The sequence below is a fragment of the Macrobrachium rosenbergii genome, chromosome 37 (genome assembly GCF_040412425.1).
Source record: "Macrobrachium rosenbergii isolate ZJJX-2024 chromosome 37, ASM4041242v1, whole genome shotgun sequence".
NCBI lineage: Eukaryota > Metazoa > Arthropoda > Malacostraca > Decapoda > Palaemonidae > Macrobrachium > Macrobrachium rosenbergii.
Genome location: NC_089777.1, coordinates 45,754,972 through 45,778,219, shown reverse-complemented (window position 1 = coordinate 45,778,219; position 23,248 = coordinate 45,754,972). Strand labels below are relative to the sequence as shown.

At 39.9% G+C, this 23,248-nt stretch overlaps 1 protein-coding gene across 1 annotated transcript in view; it reads left to right on the top strand.

The window, feature by feature from the left end:
* LOC136825227 (uncharacterized) overlaps positions 1-23,248 on the top strand; it is a 595,353-nt gene that overhangs the window by 139,489 nt on the left and 432,616 nt on the right. Inside the window, exon 3 of the mRNA XM_067081250.1 lies at positions 3,075-3,296. Coding sequence (XP_066937351.1) covers positions 3,075-3,296 — 222 coding nt within the window. The remainder of the gene's footprint in view (positions 1-3,074; positions 3,297-23,248) is intronic.

Here is a 23,248-nt window from a genome sequence, read left to right as displayed (position 1 = left end):
ACTACTAGGAAAGGGGAGCGACCAAGCCTCGATGCCCGACTCCTGCCTAGGCACAGCCTAAGGGACCTAACCTAGCATAGGTTAGAAAAAGGGCAGGAGTATGGAGGGGGAGGAGGAACCAACAAGGAGAGAAATTTTGTGCCGAGAACCAACCGGGAACGAGGGAGAGGGGGCAAGAAGGCGAATAGCCTAGAGGAGACACATCCAAAGAACTCTATTCCCCCAAAGGGAAGGAAGAGAACTAAGGGGCTCACTCTGCCCACCAAAAAACGACCCCGGAGGAAACAGCAGCAAAATTCTCTCAACCTGATGGACTTCACGCCCGAGGGCAAGGGGATGGAAGCAACAAACCTACTCCACTCAAAAACCATCACACCAAAATATGAAATAAAAATGTGCTCAATAGGAGCGAGCCTACCCGAGGCAACGGTTAGATCTAAGGCTGCCGCCACCACGAGGAGGTAAAGATAAAAATAATGAACAAAGAGCACTATCGCCAAGAAAAAAATAATAATAGCCTAATACAGACTAAAATAAAAGGGAACCCAACCTGGAGGGGGAACCTGGACGGCATCACCTCAAAGGGCCTATAGGCCAATATGTTTAGAAGTGCTAAATTATCAAAGGGGGTGCCATAGCAGGAAACCCGCCAGGAGGAGAACCAGGGGCAAAAAAATATATATAACTATAACGACAATGAGACAACTCCAACAGCAGGAAACTGATGGGGGTCGTGGTCGACATGGTTGGCGGGACGCCGTGGCAGGCCATACTAAGATCTCAAAATATATATAAAAATGAGACCAAAACAGCCAAATAACAAACGAAAAAACCCTATAACATAGTACTTAACTTGGAGATAGTAAAGCTGCTCGATGACATGATGAAAATTGGGAAAATTCCACAAAAGGCACGAGCACACAAAAACGAAAAGATAGTTATCACGTGCTAGAAAATGGAATGAGTTAGGTGGCGCTGGTGTCGCCGTCCTGGCATGGTGTTGAGTGTAGGGGCTGTAACGGCTCACCGCTCTGTTCGGGGTTTTGATAGGGAGAAATCTTTCGAGTATGTTTCGTGGTAGTGGTATTTCACTCACCCTTCCTTATACCGACGTCTTCCCAGAAGACGCTCGACTGGGGTAGTATCCCAGCTTTCCTGAAAGCTCTTTTCTCTGGTATATCTAGCATTTTATACCTAGAAATTCGTGCTGTAATGGAATTTCACCGCTGACACGGGACTGGACTCAGAAAGAGAGATTTTGCATATATCATTCATCATACAAATGGCAAATGATAGTAGTAATGATCAATCTTTATTGAGAATGAAACAATGTATAAAGCCCTTGCCATATTTCTTCTTCCTTGGAGATGACAGCAGGTCTTCTTCAACAGCTTCATCGCTAAAAACAGCACTTGAGTGTTTCCTGGTAGTTATTGTCAGTCATCATCCCTGACATCAGTGTAAATTTCACTGTAGACTGTAGTAGACATCATTTGTCTTCATTATTGTACTCTCGTTAGATCTCTGCAAGAATATCCCCCACCCATTCTTCACTCCAAAGAATGACTGAACCTGAAATAGGGAAAAAGGTATAAAATTATACACACAGAATTTTCAGATAATCATATCTTCTAACTGACAATATCTGGGATGTGTTAGAATATTACCTTCTTGTTTGGTAACTACTGTATTTGCAATCAAATGTAATGCACAAAGACATGCAAAACAAGGTCCTCATTTGGGCCAAGTAACCCTGTTAGGAAGTAGCTAGTTATACACTCTTCCCTGTGATCTGGGCCAAGTAACTGGCAAGGATTGTATTGGAACAAACACTTTAATGAACTGGGTTGTCATCTTGAACAGGTTGTATCGCTTGCTGGGGCTGTGAAGAGGACCAGCTAGTAGCAAGTTTGGTCAGTCTTGTATCTAGAAGCATATTAGCTGACTCTGGGCAACTAGGACATGGTATGCTCAGGCATTTCAAGCTAAAATTTGCTCACAAGGCTCCTGAAATGTTCTGTTATTGGCTGGAACTCTAGTGATGTTACTAGTGCAGATTGATTGGAAGCAGCACATCTCCAAAGATGATGTACTAAGTGAGCAGTTTGGGATGGTTGCAAAAGTGTTAAGGGCAACTATCAGCCTCCAGTTAATTCATTAGATAAGCTTACTGACATTACAGTAAACCTCCCGTATTCGGCGGGTGATGCGTACTGCACCCCCCCCCAATAGCTAAAAACTGCGAATACTTAAAACACCTATAAAATACTTAGAACTGCCAATTTTGATAATTTAAACACAAGAAAAACCTCTAAAAATGCTTATACTTGAGTATTTTAATAGTTTTATCACAGATTGCATTTAGTCATGAAAATATGAAAATACAGTAATTAGTGAATATTTCTCAGTGAAAAATAACCGCGAATGGGCGAATTTTCCTCAAATAATGGGTAGATACGTTCCACAGAGAAATCCGCGAATATGTGAATCCGTGAATACGGTGGGTTTACAGTAAATTGATCCAAGCTAACAGAAAGTATAAGAAATGCAGCAGTTGCCGACCTAGCACCCAAAGATTTTTGTTAGGTTGTCTTTTGAACAAAGAAGAAAAACATACATACAAAACTCAATTACAAATGACTTTATACAAGAGAAAAGTGGTCTGTAGTTTGTCAGGATTTCAGTAGTTATTAAACTGTAGGTATCACTTTGGTCTCTAGAACCACAGAAAAATCATGATACAGTTGTTGCTGTATCAAATAAATGGAAACACAATATATGTGTAAAAGAATTGTAAAGTGAAATGAACAAAAGAATTCTCAAAAGAGAAAATTAGAAGCAAAGTTCTTGGAATGACAGTAGTCTCAAGTTGATGACCCATGCATGTGCAAGGCTGTAGTTAATGAAGATTATGTGGTTTTATTGTTTTCTCACAAGTCTCAAAGATCATTTTGCAATTGTGTCCATTTGTGTATTTTTGTCATGAGATTAGAATTACTATCGTATGGTTGCATAACCAGTTTTAAAAGGAAAGTAAAAATTTTTTTTATATTTCTTTTCCAAATTGTAAACAGGTTGGGATGCCTGTTGGGATGCCCCACGTCATCTTGCACTCCCCTTCTGGGCCCCCACAGATGTATCGTATTGTTTTAGAACCCAGTGTCTCCAGCTCCTCTGCCCAGGGACAGTCCATTCTTGCCCAAGCTCTCACAGGTGCTCAAGTACCCCATATTCCTGCGCAGCAGCTACAGCACCCACAGACCCATTCTGCGCACAGTCCACTCCAACATCAACAGGTATGAGCCATTTGGTTTTGTATTTGAAGTTGTGTAATGGTTTATTTTTAGTTTTCATAAAATGTTGGTTAACAATTTACCTGTTATCTTTTTCATTTTATATTTGTTTTGCCATAAACCCAGTACAGTAACCTATTTATTATTGTCACCAGTAGTCCAAGGAGGTTATGTTTTTCTGTGAAAAGCAATTAAAATATGGGAACAATGCCTTAACCTATGTTGGGTCACCTAAAGCATAGTCTAACCTTACATTTTACTTGGCCTAGTCTGTATGTAATAAATAAGCAGTTTTTACAAACAAAATTAATTTTTCTTATTTTAACCTATCACTTGATGATGGCCTACTTCTGCATTAGCATAATCTACAGGAGACATCTTCTTTTCAACCAGTTTTGAGTATGCTTGTGAATTTCAGAACTGGTTATTCTTTGCTTTGTGTATTCCAGCTGGAAAAAAGAAGGCATAGGGAAGAGGGCATTTTCGAGAAAGTATTAATTTATATTTGAAAACATTTTGTTTTTAGAAAATTGCATTGGTTTCATCATAAATCCATTACTTTATGATGCTAAATAGCTGTTTAGGTTGGAAGATCTAGCTGGCTCAACAATGATTTGAACTAGAGACTAAAGAACCCAATAGACTGTAAGAGTGAAGTTGAATAGTGCCAGAATGTTATGGAAACTAACAAAAAATCACAAAGTGGACTGGGGTCTTCTATTTAGTGAGATTAGGGCTTCACTATTTTGGTTGATAAAAATAAGCAACACCTACTTAGTTAATAAGGTATGCTGTCCAGAAGGTATGGATATGTATTATAAGGAGTAGGAACATGAATCTGACAGTCTAATCCTCAGTCTCAGCCATTGCAGGTTTAATGTACAAGTCCATTGATGTGTGAGATAGGTCTCTTGAAATAAGAATGTACGATGATAGGAAACCTCCAAGAAACAGCATTGAAAATCTCATAACTTAATATTTTCTGAAGTCATGGGTTGTAAGCAAAGTTCAGGTTGTCCAAACTGTAAAATTTCACCTGTACAAGGTTTTTATAAGCATTAAGTACAGGAGTTACTCATTAAGACTTGAATTCTACTGCTTTGTGTGGAAGAAAATTATGTTTATTTGTAGAAAACCAGCAAGTAAAGGGGGATTGGTGTATGATTGTGCACTCCTTGAACCTTAACGTTCACTATGATTGCTACAGACTCAGATGTTTTTATGGTTTTTTATAATCACTTGCTGTTGTGAGAATGGAATCAAGTTTTTTGTTGCTTTCCACAAAATGCAGTCACTCTGGTAGATGAAAACAAACAAGATCACATTTTTCTAAAAGATTCAGTTTTCTTAATTAAGGTAATACCTCTTGCTTCTGATTGGGCACAGTAAAAGATATTCTACAATTCCCTCTTTAGCATGTAAAGAGGGATTTAGTTTGGACAAGCCTGTACTATGCCTCCAGTTTTTGGTGTGTCATTTGGCTTTAAAAAGCTTTTAACCCTTTAACGCTGACTGGACGTATTTTACATTGACGAAAATTGTCTGTCGGGTGCCAAGTGGACGTAAAATACGTCGACTACAAAAATTTTTTTAAATATTCGCGGAAAAATACTTATAGGCCTAGTTTGCGAAAAATTTTCAATCACGCGCCTTGAGGGATGCTGGGAGTTCACAGATCACACTGTTGTTTTGTTTACAAGTGTGTTCCAGCTGCGCATGCGCGAATTTCTTTCTTCTTCCACTAGAAAGCATCAGCGACGCATCTCAGAAACTCTTTCGTCACTTTGTCCTAATTTTTGCACCGTTTTATATTAGATGTTACGTAAAGTTTTATACATGAAAATGTGCTCAATTTCATGTAGAGTACAACAAAAAACAACCCACGGTTTAGCTTTTATAAGTTTTGAAATATTTTCATATAAATAATGATAAGTGCCAAAATTTCAACCTTCAGTCAACTTTGACTCGACTGAAATGGTCGAAAAACGTAATTGTAAGCTAAAACTCTTACATTCTAGTAATATTCAATCATTTACCTTCATTTTGCAATAAATTGGAAGTCTCTAGCACACTATTTTGATTTATGGTGAATTTTTGAAAAAAGTTTTTCCTTACGTCCGCGCGCGGTAACTCGGCCGAAAATCTCAGAAATTCTTTCATCACTTTGTCGTAATTTTTGCACTGTTTTATATTAGCCATTACATAAAGTTTTATATATGAAAATGTGTGCAATTTCATTTAAAATACAACAAAAAACAACCCATGGTTGTAGCTTATATCAGTTTTGAAATATTTTCATATAAATCACGGTGCCAAAATTTCAACCTTCGGTCAACTTTGACTCGACCGAAATGGTAAAAAAACGCAATTTTAAGCTAAAACTCTTACATTCTAGTAATATTCAATCATTTACCTTCATTTTGCAATAAATTGGAAGTCTCTAGCACAATATTTTGATTTATGGTGAATTTTTGAAAAAAACTTTTTCCTTGCGCCCATGCGCGCTAACTCGGCCGAAAATCTCAGAAATTCTTTCGTCACTTTGTCGTAATGTTTGCACCATTTTATATTAGCTGTTACATAAAGTTTTATATATGAAAATGTGTGCAATTTCATTTAAAATACAACAAAAAACAACCCATGGTTGTAGCTTTTATCAGTTTTGAAATATTTTCATATAAATCACGATGTGCCAAAATTTCAACCTTTGGTCAACTTTGACTCGACTGAAATGGTAAAAAAACACAATTTTAAGCTAAAACTCTTACATTCTAGTAATATTCAATCATTTACCTTCATTTTGCAATAAATTGGAAGTCTCTAGCACAATATTTCGATTTATGGTGAATTTTTGAAAAAAAACTTTTTCCTTGCACCCGTGCGCTCTAACTCGGCCGAAAATCTCAGAAATTCTTTCGTTACTTTGTTGTAGTGTTTGCACCATTTTATATTAGCCGTTACATAAAGTTTTGTATATGAAAATGTGTGCAATTTTATGTAGAATACAACAAAAAATAACTCATGTTTGTAGCTTTTATCAGTTTTGAAATATTTTCATATAAATCACAATGTGCCAAAATTTCAACCTTCAGTCAACTTTGACTTGACCGAAATGGTCGAAAAATGCAATTGTAAACTAAAACTCTTACATTCTAGCAATATTCAATCATTTACCTTCATTTTGCAATAAATTGGAAGTCTAGCACAATATTTCGATTTATGGTGAATTTTTGAAAAAAACTTTTTCCTTACGTCCGCGCGCGGTAACTCGGTCGAAAATCTCAGAAATTCTTTCGTCATTTTGTCATAATGTTTGCACCATTTTATATTAGCCGTTACATAAAGTTTTATATATGAAAATGTGCGCAATTTCATGTAGAATACAACAAAAAATAAATCATGGTTGTAGCTTTTATCAGTTTTGAAATATTTTCATATAAATCACAATGTGCCAACATTTCAACCTTCGGTCAACTTTGACTCGACCGAAATGGTCGAAAAATGCAATTGTAAGCTAAATCTCCTACATTCTAGCAATATTCAATCATTTACCTTCATTTTGCAACAAATTGGAAGTCTCTAGCACAATATTTTCATTTATGGTGAATTTTTGAAAAAACTTTTTCCTTACATCCGCACGCTAATTCGGCCGAAAATCTCAGAAATTCTTTCATCACTTTGTCGTAATGTTTGCACCGTTTTATATTAGCCGTTACATAAAGTTTTATATATGAAAATGTGTGCAATTTCATATAGAATACAGCTAAAAATAACTCATGGTTGTAGCTTTCATCAGTTTTGAAATATTTTCATATAAATCACAGTGTGCCAAAATTTCAACCTTTGGTCAACTTTGACTCGACCAAAATGGTCGAAAAACGCAACTTTAAGCTAAAACTCTTACATTTTAGTAATATTCAATCATTTACCTTCATTTTGCAATAAATTGGAAGTCTCTAACACAATATTTCGATTTATGGTGAATTTTTGAAAAAAACTTTTTTTTATGTCTGCGCATTACGAATTCATGCATCATTTTGTGATAATATTTTCTCTGTGTTGCTTTGATCGTTTTACAATTGGTGATATACCAAAATCATCGCAGTTTAGTGTACAATACAACGAAAAAAAATAACTCATTAGCTTTAACCGTTTTGCTCAAAGAGCGATTTGTATACAATAATATATGAAAATTTTTTTTCGCGCTGTCATATATTCCAATATTTATATATGATAATGATATTTTTTTCATTTCTGATGGTTGCATACTAAGCTTCAGGCAATGAGAAAGAAAGGAGCCAAAAATAAACTTGTAATCTTAAAAACTAAGCGTGCTGTGATTTTTTGAAAAAACTTTCTTCCTCTTCGGCGCTAACTCTCAAACCGCGCCGGCGTACGGGAGACACTTTTGTAAATAGAGGCTCGGCCTTTAAGGGTTAATTTGCATACTCAACATGCAGAAGCAAGAGCTAACAAGAAAATTCAATTCAACTTTAGATCTTTGAGAGAAGCTTGGTAAGGATTATAAACTGCTCTTAAAAAGATATTTCAAGGTTGGAGCTAATTCCCAACAAGGTGGTGTGAGGCATCTCAGAGGAACTTCTCCCTGAAAGGTTTGGAACATCCATAATACTTATGCTTGCAGGAACTTTAGCTCATGCCACTAGGTACCCTTTGATGGTGTACGTCCTTTAAAGTCAAAGAGATAAATAAAAGTACATCACAAGCAAAACAGAGGCTTGTGGAGGATCATTGCCTCTTTCGTGCACCAACTGTAGAACACTCACCACTTTGGCACTGATTTAAGGTGGTAACCTCCAGGCCTGCAAATTTGAAGAAATCTAAGTTCTGGTGGAACTGACAAAGTTTTGGCCGACCAAGCAACTCTACCACTTCAGAATGTCTCTGGAATTATCTACAGGGAAGCTTAGCAGATCTTAGAGCCATTCTTGCTGAGGCCAAAGTAGGGCCTTTGTGATCATATTCACATTTACTGAGCCCCAGATCTGTCCAAAACCAGACGGATCATGGAGAAAACCATAGACCTCTTGAAGAAGGGAAAATATTGCATTATTTCCCCTAGCTACTTGGGACCAGAGCACTGAATAACTCTGTTGTCTTTTATGTAAGTGGAATACAAACAGGCCATCAAAAGAGTATCCCCACGACATTCATCTCATAGATATTACATCTCTCTGGATAGGTCAGCCACTCAGTGAGGGCTTGGTTCCATCTGCTTAGTGTTGTGACTACATTGTGTTAACTTGGAACAGACATGAAAATCAGCATCACATTTTATTTTTTGCTTAGTTAAAGATGTTTGCTGGGAGAAGGCATATGGATGGCAATTTTATACTCCCCCTAAGCTGCTGTAGTGGAATTGTCTTACATTATATAAGGGCCAGCAACACCCCCTTCAGTTCTAATATGTTGTTGAGAAGACCCATCCTCTGCAGACCATTTTCCTGGCACTGACTTATGAGTGCCCCATCTGTCTTATGATACGTTGATAAACAATAAATTCTATGGAGTTGGTAGCATGAGAGGGAAGTGCAGGTTCACTGGATCCTGCCACTAGCTGAGGTCTGCTAAGACCTCTAGGAAGATCATGACTGGTAGATTATATGGATGGCGTAGAGCAGACCATTTTGCGTTTAGTTGCAGCTGATGCTCGCTATGGAACACCAGCTTCAAAATGACCTAAGACCTTCGGCCACAATTGAGGAGGAGGGAGTGAAGCTTCTGAACCCAGTCCAAAATTGGACAAACTGAGTAGCCTCCTTGGAGGGATCTAAATTAGACCTGCTCCAGTTCATGACTAAGCCTATGTACTGGCACAGGTTGATGAGGTATTTAAGGTACCTGCAAGCAAAGATCCATAATTGAGGATGCTATTGCTAGTCAGGTATCTAGGTACCACGTTAAACTAATGCCACATCTGTGAGCCCAGACAGCAACTGGGGCCAGAACACAAGGGCATACCTGTGGAATCATCACTAGTCCAAAACATACAGCCCTGAATTGGAGAACCTTGCGCTTCCCCAGGAACCATAGGTACCGGTATTTGTTTGAGTGATGAATCAGCAGACAGTCTTTTTCTGAAAAGGTATTAGCTGAAGGAACTGTCTTAACTTAGGTTGATATTTGTCTCCAACATCTAAGTCCCTTGTGTAAGTCTAATACTTAATTGGCTCAAATGCCAATAGAGCTGAACAATGATCATGGTTGGGACTGTCATTCATCTTCCATGAATGTTTGATATTGACCTAGATTATCAAAGTAGACCATTTGGTGTTGAGTTATAGCTGAAGAGATCTCTTACCAAAGCTAGTAAAATGGCCACAACCAAGCAGGAGCAAATGAAGGCTGAATAAACTTATGCAGGAGGGAGTCAAGTCTCTGAACCTTGTCCAAGGTTGGACAAACTGAGGTGCCCCTCTATGATGGATCTAAATTTCACTTGCTGATCCTTGACTGAGCCTAGGCATTGGCATAGATTGGTAAGTCAAATATCCTTGACTGAGGATGCCATTGCTATCCAGTTATCCATGTACTTTAACAATCTGATGCCACATCTACAAGTCCAGAAAGTATCTGAGGCCAAAGCACAAGTGCACACGTGTGGAGTCATCACTAGCCCAAAACATACGGCCTTGAATTGGAGAACATTGCCCTTCCCTGAGGACTGGAGATATTTGCTTGAACAGTGAATCAGGACCTAAAAGGAGACTTCTTCTGGGTCTACAGTCATGAGAAAGTTGTCTTTGTGTTTGGATTAATAAACTCAAGTCACGGTCTTCATCTGAAAAGTTGTTAGCCAAAGGAACTGGCTGAACATACTTGGGTTGATGGTGGGTCTCCAACCTCCAGAGGCCTTGGTGACTATACAGTATATAGGCTCTATAGAAGCCCCAAAAATCACATGTTACTTCATCTATGGCCTCCTTTTACATCTTCGACATCACCTGAATGTCTTGTGCAAGGAACTAATTTGAGTCCCTTGTGTGAGTCTTAATACAATAAAATCCATCATAACTGGCACTCTTGTGATCAGAGGGTTGGCAGATATTTAAATTTGCTAGATGCATGAGAGATGTCCTCCTAAGATGCCATCCATGTATCCTGAGCTGTCATTTTTCTTATTTATTACCACAATGCCTAATTTTCATGGTTTTTTATTTAATAATTCCTAACATCTTAAACAGGACATCGACCTGTGCTTGCCCAATGGTAGTGTGAATGCTTAATTACTTACATCTGTGTAGCGGATGACAGACACAAGAATACATTAAGATAGAGGTCACAAACACATTGAAACTATGAGTTTGAATTTTTTCACAAATAATCTTATACTTGAGTTTACTCTCTCTCTCTCTCTCTCTCTCTCTCTCTCTCTCTCTCTCTCTCTCTCTCTCTCTCAAGAATGCATTATACTTATGTTTAATACATACATTTTACTGTATTACTTATGTATAATTATTTGGAATGAATCTTACCTTCTGTTAAACATACCTTACATCTTCGTGCTGTAGGTGAAATAAACATTCAGAGACAAAAGAAGAATGCTTTCTGATCTGATTTGAAGGCCTGTGCATCTTTGCATTCTTGGAATATTTAATTTTTTGCTGATTTTCACAGTATTGTGCCCTTACAGTAGTTTCTTATAATTAGGATGTCCTCTGATGGAAGTAGTAAAAGCAAAGGTATTTGGTTCTGCAGAATTGAATTGTGTATATCAGTTGAAGGGGTAGAGAATGTAACTTCAACCAAAGGTGTAAGAAATGTGTTGGGTTATCAGACAAGGTGATGGGAACATTTATCAAGTATAGAAAGAAGAGAGAAGCAAATACCCTGCAATTGATGTACACAATTCAGTTCTGCAGAACCAAATGCCTTTGCTTTTACTACTTCCAGTAGAGGACATCCTAATTATAAGAAACTACTGTAAGATCACAATACTGTGAAAATCAGCAAGAAATAAAATATTCCAAGAATGCAAAAATGCACAGGCCTTCAATTCAGGTCAGAAAGCATTCTTCTTCTTTTGTCTTTGAATGTCTATTTCATCTACAGCACAAAGATGTAAGATGTAAGGTATGTTTAACAGAAGGTAAGATTCATTCCAAATAATGATACTTAATACAGTAATGTAGTATTACATAAGTATATTGAGAAGGCAATTAATTAGAGCACATCGCAGACCTTTCTCTTTCCCTTTGCCTTGTTCCTATGTTGACTTCCCTCCTCCCCTCCTCTTCCAACTCCTCTACCAGTTCCACTTCCTGATACTCCCTCCTGACCAGCTCCATATGTAAATGATCATATTCTGGATATTTCTGATCCTATGGGGACCCTTCTTTTACTTCCCAAGGCATTGGGAGGACATAGTATCTTGTTTCATGTACCTCAAATCTCTTGTCAACCATGGTGACAAATAGGAAAATAACTAAGGCGCTCTAGGCTGTATTAGGGAATCTCCTCCTGAGCCCACCGTACCTCCAAATCCTCTTAGTCCCCTAAAGTTGATGACCTCTGTACCTTCCAAACCAATTGTTGACAACCCATGCAAGGAAAATGATATCCCAGTAAAAACAAGGACCTGACATTGTGACAAAGGAACCATTCTCCCTTGAGCCTGATGTTTCTGTGCCTGTGTCCCCAACAAAAAAAGGAACAAATATTAGTTCAAACTTCTCAACTACGGCTCCTTTGGAGCCTAAAAGGATAAATAGAAGAAAATGCAGACCTGATTCAACCTTGGTTCACTTTGATCCCCTCTTTTGAAAGTCGAACTGGTCAAGGTTTTTAACATCGCAAGCTGACCAAGGCATATCTTTATTAAAATATGAAAATTGCCTGTTGAACTGATGCCCATTACAAGAGATGAGCATAAGACAAATTGGAATTGGAATAAGGAATGGTTGGTTCTTGCCCTTGAAAACTAAAATATTGAGATTAAACAGGGAACTAAGACCTTATGTTTCCAAATCCATGCAATGCAAGAATTGTTGCAATTATGGCCATACAGATATTAAATGTAGAAATTTCCCAAAATTTGCTTATTGCATTTCGCAGGACCATAAAATACGCTGGGACTGTGGCCATCCAAAATGCATAAATTGTGGCCCAGAACATCAGGCTTGATCTAAAGTACGTGCATTGCATAGTAATTTGAGTTCATACTGAACTCAAATTACTACAAGAACAAACTGAAATGTCAATCAGGGAAGCAAAGTTAGAACTGAAAATGAGAGGATTGAATGACCCAACTGAGAAATTTAGGTATGCAGATACTTCAAAATCAAACAATACCAGAACTGAAATGAATAACAGAAATAAGGAAATGCCACCACAAAATATACGTGATCAAAATAACTCATCTAAGGAAATTTCAGACATTGATGACATTATAGCAAGTGGACAATCGATTTACTGTACCCCTTTATTGGAAATAGAAACAAATAATGACACGAGGAAGATGAAGAAGAAATAAAATACCAAGAGTATGATAAAACAGATAACACAACTCGGAAGAGGCAATTGGATAAGACCCCACCTGATTCCCCAAACCAAACTCTAAAAAGAAAAATAACCACCAATCTCACCAAAAGCTAAAATTCAGAAACAGGATAACCTTAAAAGTGACACTAAATCAAACATTTCTCTACCTCACAAAATAAAAATAGTACCTCTAGGAGCAGAATCACAAAATTCAGAAAAAATGAAAAACCAAAATATGGATGGTGATAACTACAGTGAAAGTAAAGAAATTCACCCACTACCAATTATAGGGACCACAAGAAAAATCAAGAAAAAACTACAAACTGATGAACATGAAAATACATGCAGTTGCACTCGATGCTTTGTAGCAGTGTGCCACAAAAATAACTAATGAAAGCCTAACCAACGCTATAAGAAATTTCACAAAGCACAGGAATAAAGGAAAAAAGCATCAAATCTTATGAAGAAGGTTGCATGTGTACTGAACACTTCGAATATTTCAGAGAAAACATATCAGTGTTGTAGATAATATCTAAAGAAAATCAAAACGGAAAAATTAAATGAAGATAGTAAAAATGTAACATTTAATGAAAGTCAGATTCAAACTACAACAAAAAATGAATCAATATCTACAAAAATACAAAGTACCTTATAACAAACTTATGAAAACATCAGATTATATAATTCAGAGTAATTTGACCACTCTCGTATTACACCATTCAACCAGTATAGATTATTAATGAGAATAAACTTAGGACAAGTCCAACAACTTAAAAGTGAATACAAACCAATGATTATGTGTTCCATATACAGTATAGATAAGTATCTGCTAGCCACAACATCAAATGAAAATGAAAATAATTTAGGAACAGCAATATATGTACATAATAAAATAATATATGACAAAGTAGATATAGATTATACTGAATTACAAATTTCAGCAATAACAGTGAAAATAGCAAACAATATGTTTGATATTATTAACTTATAAAACAAACCTAATAAAAAGTATGATTTAAAATATTACAAAAAATAATAAAAGAATTTAAGAATCCCATATTAATTGTAGGAGAGTTCAGTGCACATATCCAGTATGGGACTATAACAATATTACACCAGATAAAGATGGAGAAAAAATAGAAAACTTAATGAGCACTAATAACCTCTGTTGTCTGAATGACAACGAAGTAAATGCATACTGTTCCAAAACTCTTGGAACATTTTCCTCAATAGATGTCACCCTTTGTTCAACAAATATAGTTGACAAACTAGATCAGAATACATTTAATGACTCCTACTCAAATAATCATTTTCCCATAATCCCTATTAAATAATAAACCAAAACTATACTCACCACATTATAAACATGCAAAAAGAGATTGGGAAATTTTTTACTTGCATATCAGAAATATACTCCCATATGATTATTTGAGATATCACAATGAGACAAACGAATTCTTTGTATCTTTCATTAAAAAGCTAGCAGACAAAGCTATTCGTCATTCAAAACCTCACAATAAATAATATAAAGTCCCATTGTGGTCAGAAGATCTATTTGAATTGTACGAGAAAAACACACACGGGCAGGAAGGTTAGATACTCTAAACAGAAGATTCAATATAATAAATAAATCAAAACCATTACTAGAAGAAAGTATATTAAAAATGACTGTTATGTCATTAGAAGTAGATGCATTAAAACCTTTATATAATAAGAGATATCAGCTAAATTTAGAAAGGAAGTAATTGGAGGTCAACTGTATCAGAAATGACAAGTGAAACATCAATTAAAAAAGTAGGGGAAATTTTCCAAAATATAAATGGAACAAACATTAGACTACCCAAACAAGCTATATTAGATAATGGAAAAAAAATTTCAGATCCCTTCGAAATAAGTAACATATATGGAGCAAGTTTTGCCAAAATAAGTAGTGAGCAAGTTTTAGACAAACATTTAAAAAAAATTAAAAATAAATCAGAATCTATAATACTTAATTTTGAGACAAAATAATAATAAATTCAATATGGAAGAGTTGGAATATGCTCTCTTGAATAGCAATAAATATGCTCCTGGAGGTGATGATATGTATTTGCTTTGAAATAATGTCACCCAGCACCTGTGGCAAAATTATACTTATTAAAATTTTACAATCATTTATGGCTCTGAAACTTGTTTCCAGATGAGTGGCAAAATGCAATGATAATTCCTATACTCAAGTCAGGAAAAGATCCTAGTAATGTTAACAATTATAGACCAATCACTTCAACAAGTTGTTGGAGACAATGGTAAATGCACGGCTTATGTGGCACAGTTTGGTTCACAACGTAGTAGATCTACATTGGATTCTCAGTCTAACTTAGAAGACCACATACGCAGAGGATTTTAAAGAAAACAGATTACAGTAGCTGTCATTTTTGACATTCAAGTGGCATATGACACTACATGATGGTATGCAATATTGAAAACATTACATAATAATCACATATGTGGGCACCTTCCTAAATTTATTAAAAACTTTATGACTGATCACACTTTTTGGGTAAAAATAGATAATGATTTTTCAAAAACATTCCCACTTAAAATTGGAGTTCCACAAGGAAGCATCCTTAGTGGTACTGTTTACATTACCAATTAATGATATCAGCAACATGCTACCGGTTGGAATTAAAGGCAACCTTTATATGGTGATTCTGCCATATATTATACAGCATCACACATAAAGCATGCAAAACGAATGATTTAATAGAACCATAATAAAAATAGATGAATGGACCTGATCTGTAGGGTGTAGGTTTTCCATAGAGAAAACTCAATCTGCCATGTTTTATAAAAATTGGAAAAAAGGTGAAGAAAAAGAATGAAAAATCAGAAATCATAATATACCAATTGGCCAAACTGCAAAATTTTTAGGGTTGATATTTGATGCACACCTGAATTGGAAAGGCAAAAGAGCTTTAAATCTAATTAAAAAACTGTCACACACCAGTTGGCGAGCTGACAGACATACCCTTACCATGCTGCATAAAGCAGCAGTGTTATCAATCATTGATTGAAGCAGCACTGAAAATAGGCCTATTAGATCCAATTCACAGTGAAAGACTTAAGAATATGCATAGGAGCATTTACATCCTCACCAGCCTTCTCTGTGCAAGTTAAATGCAGTGAACTACCACTGTCCCTCCATAGAGAATTCATACCAATGAAAAATGCTCTTAAGAATTAAGACAAGTGAGTCTCTCCCAAAAAGCTATTTGTAAATAATCATTCACCACCTTTCCCAATTAAAGCTAATAGACTGTTTGAATCACTTAATATAAATATACAAGTAAGGCAGTCCTCTCTTATCAGCGGCGTCAGTTAACAGCATTCTCGTTTTACGACGCTTGACTAATGATGTTGTTGACCAGATTTTCGGCATCAGCAAGCAGTTTATTGGTGTCGGCAAGTGGTTTCTCAGCATTGGCAAGCAGTTTTTGGCATCGGCAAGCGGTTTATGGGCGTCGGCAAGCGATTTTCGGTGTCAGCAAGCGGTTTATAGGCGTCAGCAAGTGATTTCCGGCGTCGCCAAGCAGTTTATTGGCGTCAGCAAGCAATCTTTGGCATCAGCAAGTAGCTTATTGGCGTCAGCAAGCGATTTTCTGCATTGGCAAGTGGTTTATGGGCGTCAGCAAGCGATTTCGGGCATTGGCAAGCGATTTATTCGCGTCGGCAAGTGGTTTATCAGCGTTTGCAAGTGATTTTTGACATCCGCAAGTGGTTTATCAATGTCAGCAAGCGGTTCTCGGCATCGGCAATTGGTTTATCGGCATCAGCAAGTGGTTCATTAGCTTCGGTAAGCGGTTTTCGGTATTGGCAAGTGGTTTGTGGTATCAGCAAGGGATTTTCCGCATCGGCCAGCAGTTTATTGGAGTCGGCAAGCGCTTTATCGGCCTTGGCAAGTGGTTTATCAGCGTTCGCAAGCGATTTTTGGCATCCGCTTGTTGTTTATCGACGTCGGCAAGAGGTTTATGGGCGTCGGCAAGTGGTTTATCAGCGTTTGCAAGCGATTTTTGTCATCAGCAAGTGGTTTATCGACGTCAGCAAGCGGTTTTTGGCATCGGCAAGTGGTTCGTGGCGTCAGCAAGGGATTTTTGGCATTGGCAAGCGGTTTATCGCCATCGTCAAGTGGTTTATGGGCATCAGCAAGAGGTTTATCAGCGTTTGCAAGCGATTTTTGGTATTGGCAAGTGGTTTATCGACGTCGGCAAGCGGTTTGTGGCATCAGCAAGGGATTTTCGGCATCGTCAAGCAGTTTATCGGTGTCGGCAAGCAGTTTATCGGCATCAGCAAGTGGTTTATCGGCGGCAAGCGGTTTATTGGCATCGGCAAGTGGTTTATCGACGTCGGCAAGAGGTTTATGGGCATCGGCAAGTGGTTTATTGACGTCAGCAAGTGGTTTGTGGCATCAGCAAGGGATTTTCGATATTGGCAAGTGGTCTTGGGCATCGGCAAGCAGTTTATCGGCATCGGCAAGTAGTTTATCAGCATTGGCAAGTGGTTTTGGGCATTGGCAAGCGGTTTATCGACATGGCCAAGTGGTTTCGGGCATCAGCAAGTGGTCTATTGTGTCGCCAAGTGGTTTAAGGACGTCGGCAAGCGGTTTATCAGCATTCACAAGCGATTTTTTGCATCGGCAAGTTGTTTATCGACGTCAGCAAGCGGTTTGTGGCATCAGCAAGGGATTTTCGGCATCGGCAAGCAGTTTATCAGCATTGGCAAATGGTTTTGGGCATTGGCAAGTGGTTTTGGGCATTGGCAAGTAGTTTTGGGCATCGGCAAGCAGTTTATCGGCATCAGCAAGCGGTTTATTGGCATTGGCAAGCAATTTCCGGCATCAGCCAGCAGTTTATTGCCATTGGCAAGCAATTTATGGCATTTGCAAGCAGTTTATTCGCATCAGCAAGCAAATTCCAGCATCGGTAAGTGCTTTCTCAGCATCAGCAAGCAGTTTATCGGCGTCAGCAAGTGATTTCCGGCATCGGCATGTGGTTTATCAGGGTCAGGAAGCGGTTTTTGGCATCGGCAAGCGATTTCCGGCATTTGCAATGGTTTATTGGTGGCAGCAAGTGGTTTCTGGCATCAGCAAGTGGTTGATCGGCGTCGACAGGCAGTTTATTAGTGCCAGCAAGCGGTTTATCAGGATTGGCAAGTGATATCTGGCATTGGCAAGTGGTTTATTGGCACCGGCAAGCAGTTTATTGGCGTCAGCAATCGATTTCTGGGATTGGCAAGCAGTTTGTCAGCATCAGTAAGTGGTTTACCAGCACCAGAAATCGGTTTTTGGCATCAGTAAGCAATTTCTGGCATCAGCAGGCTGGTTTATTGCCAGCAGCAAGCGATTTCCTGCATCAGCAAGTGGATGATAAGCATTGACAAGTGGTTCATCAGCATCGGCAAGCGGTTTATGGGCATCAGTAAGCAAGCTCCGACATCAACAAGTGGTTTATTGGCATCAGCAAGCAGTTTATCGCCATCGGCAAGCAGATTATTGCCATCAACGAGCAGTTTATCAGTGTAGGCAAGCGGTTTATTGGCATTGTCAAGCGATTTATGGCATTGGCAGACAGTTTATCAGCATCGGCAAGTGGTTTATCATCGCTGTTAAGTGATTTTTGGCATCAACAAGCGGTTTCCGGCGTTGGCAAGTGATTTCCGGCATTGGCAAGCGGTTTATTGGCATCAGCAAGAGACTTATCAGTGTCAGCAAGTGGTTTTTGGTACCGGCAAGCAATTTCTGGCATTGGCAAGTGGTTTATTGGCATCGGCAAGAGATTTCCGGCATTGTCAAGTGGTTTATTGGCATCAACAAGCAATTTCCAGCATCGGCAAGTGGTTTATCTGCATGAGCAAGCAGTTTATCAGCATTGGCAAGTGGTTTATGGGCATTGGCAAGTGGTTTATTGGCGTTGGCAAGTGGTTCATGGGCTTCGCCAAGTGGTTTATTAGCATTCGCAAGCAATTTTTGGCATTGGCAAGTGGTTTATCGACGTCAGCAAGCGGTTTGTGGCATCAGCAAGGGATTTTCGGCATCGGCAAGCAGTTTATCAGCATCAGCAAGGGGTTTTGGGCATCGGCAGGCGGTTTATTGGCATCGGCAAGCGGTTTATCGGCAAGTGGTTTTGGCCATTGGGAAGCGGTTTATCGGCATCGGTAAGCAGTTTATGGGCATTGGCACGTGGTTTCTCGGCATCGGCAAGTGGTTTATTGTTGCCAGCAAGCAGTTTATCGGCACCGGCAAGCAGTTTGTCAGTATTGGCAAGCCGGCATCGGCAAACAGTTTATTGGCATCAGCAGGCCATTTATTGGCGGTGGCAAGCAGTTTATCAGCATTGTCAAACGGTTTATCGGCATCGGCAGCGGTTTATTGGCATTGGCAAACGATTTCTGGCATCAGCAAGTGGTTTGTTGGTGTTGGAAGGTGGTTTTCGGCATCGGCATTTGGTTTATCGGCATCAGTATACGATTTCCAGCATCAGCAAGTGGTTTATCAGCACTGGCAAGTCGTTTATTGGCGTCAGCAAGCAATTTCCGGCATTGGCAAATGCTTTCTCGGCATTGGCAAGCGGTTTATCGGCATCAGCCAGCGATTTTCTGCATTGGCAAGTGGTTTGTCAGCGTAAGGAAGCGGTTTTTGGCATCGGCAAGCGATTTCCGACGTTGACAACAGTTTATTGGTGGCAGCAAGTGATTTCTGGCATCGGCAAGCGGTTGATCGGCATCGACAAGCAGTTTATCAGCGCCGACAAGCGGTTTATTGGCGCTGGCAAGCGGTTTATTGGCATTGGCAAGCGGTTTATCGACATTGGCAAGCGATTTCCAGCATCGGCAAGTTGTTTATCGACATTGGCAAATGATTTCCGGCATCAGCAAGTGGTTTATTGGCGTCAGCAAGCGATTTCTGGCATTGGCAAGTGCTTTCTCCATCAGGAAGTGGTTTATCGGCATCAGCAAGCGATTGCTGGAATTGGCAAGGGGTTTTTTGGCATCAGCGAGTGGTATATCAGTGTCGGGAAGCGGCTAAGTGGCATCGGCAAGCGGTTCATCGGCGTCAGCAAGTGATTTCTGGCATCGACAAGTGGTTGATCAGCATCGACAAGCAGTTTATCAGCACCGGCAAGTGGTTTACTGGTGCCGGCAAGCGATTTCCAGAATTGGCCAGTGGTTTATCGGCATCAGCAAGCGGTTTATCAGCATTGGCAGCAGTTTATTGGCATCAGCAAGCAGTTTATCAGCATCGGCAAGCGGTTTATCAGTGTCAGCAAGCGGTTTATGGCGTCAGCAAGCGGTTTTTGGCATCAGCAAGTGATTTCCGGCATGGGCAAGTAGTTTATTTGCGGCAACAATTTCTGGCATCTGGCATCGGCAAGCGGTTTATGGGCGTCAGCAAGTGGTTTATTGGCATCGGTAAACTGTTCATGGGCATCAGCAAGTGGTTTATCAGCATTGGCAAGTGGTTTATCGACATCAGCAAGCAGTTTGTGGCATCAGCAAGGGATTTTTGGCATCGGCAAGTGGTTTATCGGCAATGGTTTTGGGCACTGGCAAGTGGTTTATCTGTGTCGGCATGTGGTTTATCAGCATCAGCAAACAGTTTTGGGCATTGGCAAGTGGTTTTGGGCATCAGCAAGCGGTTTATTAGCATTGGCAGGCAGTGTATCGCCATCGGCAAGCAGTTTATTGACATCGGCAAGTGGTTTATTGTTGCCGGCAAGCAGTTTATCAACGCTGTCAATCGGTTTATCAGCTCCGGCAATTGTTTATTGGCACCAGCAAGCGGTATTTTGGTGTCGGCAAGTGGTTTATCGGCATTGACAAACAGTTTATTGGCATCAGCAAGCAGTTTATCAGCATTGACGAGTGGTTTTTCCCATCAGCAAGTGATTTCCAGCATTGGCAAGCGGTTCATTGGCGGCAGCAAGCGATTTCCGACATTGGTAAACGTTTATCTGCATCGGCAAGTGATTTCTGGCATTGGCAATTGGTTTATTGGCATCAGCAAGCGGCTTATCAGTGTCAGCAAGTGGTTTTTGGCATCAGCAAGCGATTTCTGGCATTGGCAAGCGGTTTATTGGCATCAGCAAGTGATTTCCGGCACTGGCAAGCGGTTTATCGGCATTGGCAAGCGGTTTATCGGCATTGGCAAGCGGTTTATCGGCATTGGCAAGTGGTTTATCGGCTTCGGAAGCGATTTCTGGTATCAGCAAGCGGTTCATTGGCATCAGAAAACGATTTCCAGCATTGGCAAGCGGTTTATCGGCATTGGCAAGCAGTTTATCAGCATTCACAAGCAGTTTTTGGCATCGGCAAGTGGTTTATCGATGTCAGCAAGCGGTTTGTGGCATTAGCAACGGATTTTCGGCATTGGCAAGCAGTGTGTTGGCATCAGCAAGTGTTTTGGGCATTGGCAAGCAGTTTATCAGCATTGGCAAGTGGTTTATTGGCATCAAGTGGTTTTGGTCATCGGCAAGCGGTTTATGGGCATCAGCAAGTGGTTTTGGGTATCGTCAAGCGGTTTATCGGCATTGGCAAGCGGTTTATCAGCATCAGGAAGCAGTTTATTGTTGCCGGCAAGCAGTTTATCGGCGCCAGCAAGTGGTTTGTTGGTATTGGCAAGCAGTATCGGCATCAGCAAGCCATTTATCGGCGTTGGCGAGTGGTTTATTGGCACTGTCAGATGCTCTATCGGCATTGGCAGTGGTTTATCGGCATAGGCAAGCAATTTCTGGTATTGGCAAGTGGTTTATTGGCGTTGGAAAGCGATTTCCGCATCGCATTTGGTTTATCGACATTTGGTTTATCGGCATCAGCAAGCGATTTCCGGCATTGGCAAGCTGTTTATCGGCATTAGAAAGCAATTTCCAGCATCATTAAGTGGTTTATCGACACTGGCAAGCGGTTTATTGGCATCAGCAAGTGATTTCTGGCATTTGCAAGTGCTTTCCAGCCATTGGCCAGCGGTTTATCGGCATCAGTAAGCGATTTTCTTCACCAGCAAGTGGTTTGTTGGCATCGGCAAGTGGTTTATCAGCGTCGGGAAGCAGGTTCTGGCATCGGCAAGCGATTTCCGACGTTAGCAACGGTTTATTGGTGGCAGCAAGCGATTTCTGGCATTGGCAAGCAGGTGATCAGCATCGACAAGCGGCTTATCAGCGCTGGCAAATGGTTTATTGGCATCGGCAAGCTGTTTATCGGCATTGGCAAGCAGTTTATTGTCATTGGCAAGCGATTTTGGCATCTGGAAGTGGTTTATCGGCGTCAGCAAGCGATTTCTGGCATCGGTAAGCGGTTTATTGGCATTGGCAAGAGGTTTATCAGCATTGGGAGGTGGTTTATTGGCATTGGTGAACGATTTATTGGCGTCAGCAAGTGATTTCTGGCATTGGCAAACGGTTGATTGGCATCGGCAAGCAGTTTATCGGTGCCGGCAACTGGTTTATTGGCATCAGCAAGCAGTTTATCGCCATCAGCAAGTGGTTTATTAGCGTTGGCAAGCAGAGTATCGGCATTGGCAAGTGATTTCCAGCATTGGCAAGCAGTTTATCGGCATCGGCAAGCCGTTTATCAGTGTCCGCAAGTGGTTTTTGTTGGCAAGCAATTTTCAGCATTGGCAAGCAGTTTACCGGCGTTGGCAAACAGTTTATCGGCGTTGGCAAGTGGTTTATCGGCGTCAGCAAGCGATTTTCGGCGTCGGCAAGTGGCTTATTGGCATCAGCAAGCGAATTTCGGCATCAGCAAGTGGTTTATCGGCAACGTGGTTTATCAATGTTGGTAAGCATTTTTCCATCAGCAAGCAATGTATTGGCATCAGCAAGCGGTCTTTGGCATCGGCAAGCAGTTTATGAGCATTGGCAAGCAGCTTATCAGCATTGGCAATCGGTGTTTGGCATCAGCAAGTGGTTTATCGGCACCGGCAAGTGGTGTATTGGCAGCAGCAAGCAATTTCCGGCATCGGCAAGAGGTTGATCGGCATCAACGAGTGGTTTATCAGCATCAGCAAGCGGTTTATGGGCATCAGTAAGCAATTTCTGACATCAGCAAATGGTTTATCGACATAGGCAAGCAGTTTATCGCCATCAGCAAGCAGTTTATTGGCATCAGCGAGCAGTTTATTGGTATCAGCAAGTGGTTTATTAGTGTCAGCAAGCCATTTCCGGCATTAGAAAGCAGTTTATTGGCATTGGCAAGTAGTTTATCAGTGTCAGCAAATGGTTTTTGGCATCAGCAAGCGATTTCCAGCATCAGCAAGCAGTTTATTGGCAGCAGCAAGCGATTTCTGACATTGGCAAGCAGTTTATTGGCATCAGCAAGTGGCTTACCGGCGTTGGCAATGGTTTTTTGGCATCGGCAAACGATTTCTGGCATTTACAAGCAGTTTATTGGCATCGGCAAGCGATTTCCGGCATCGACAAGCGATT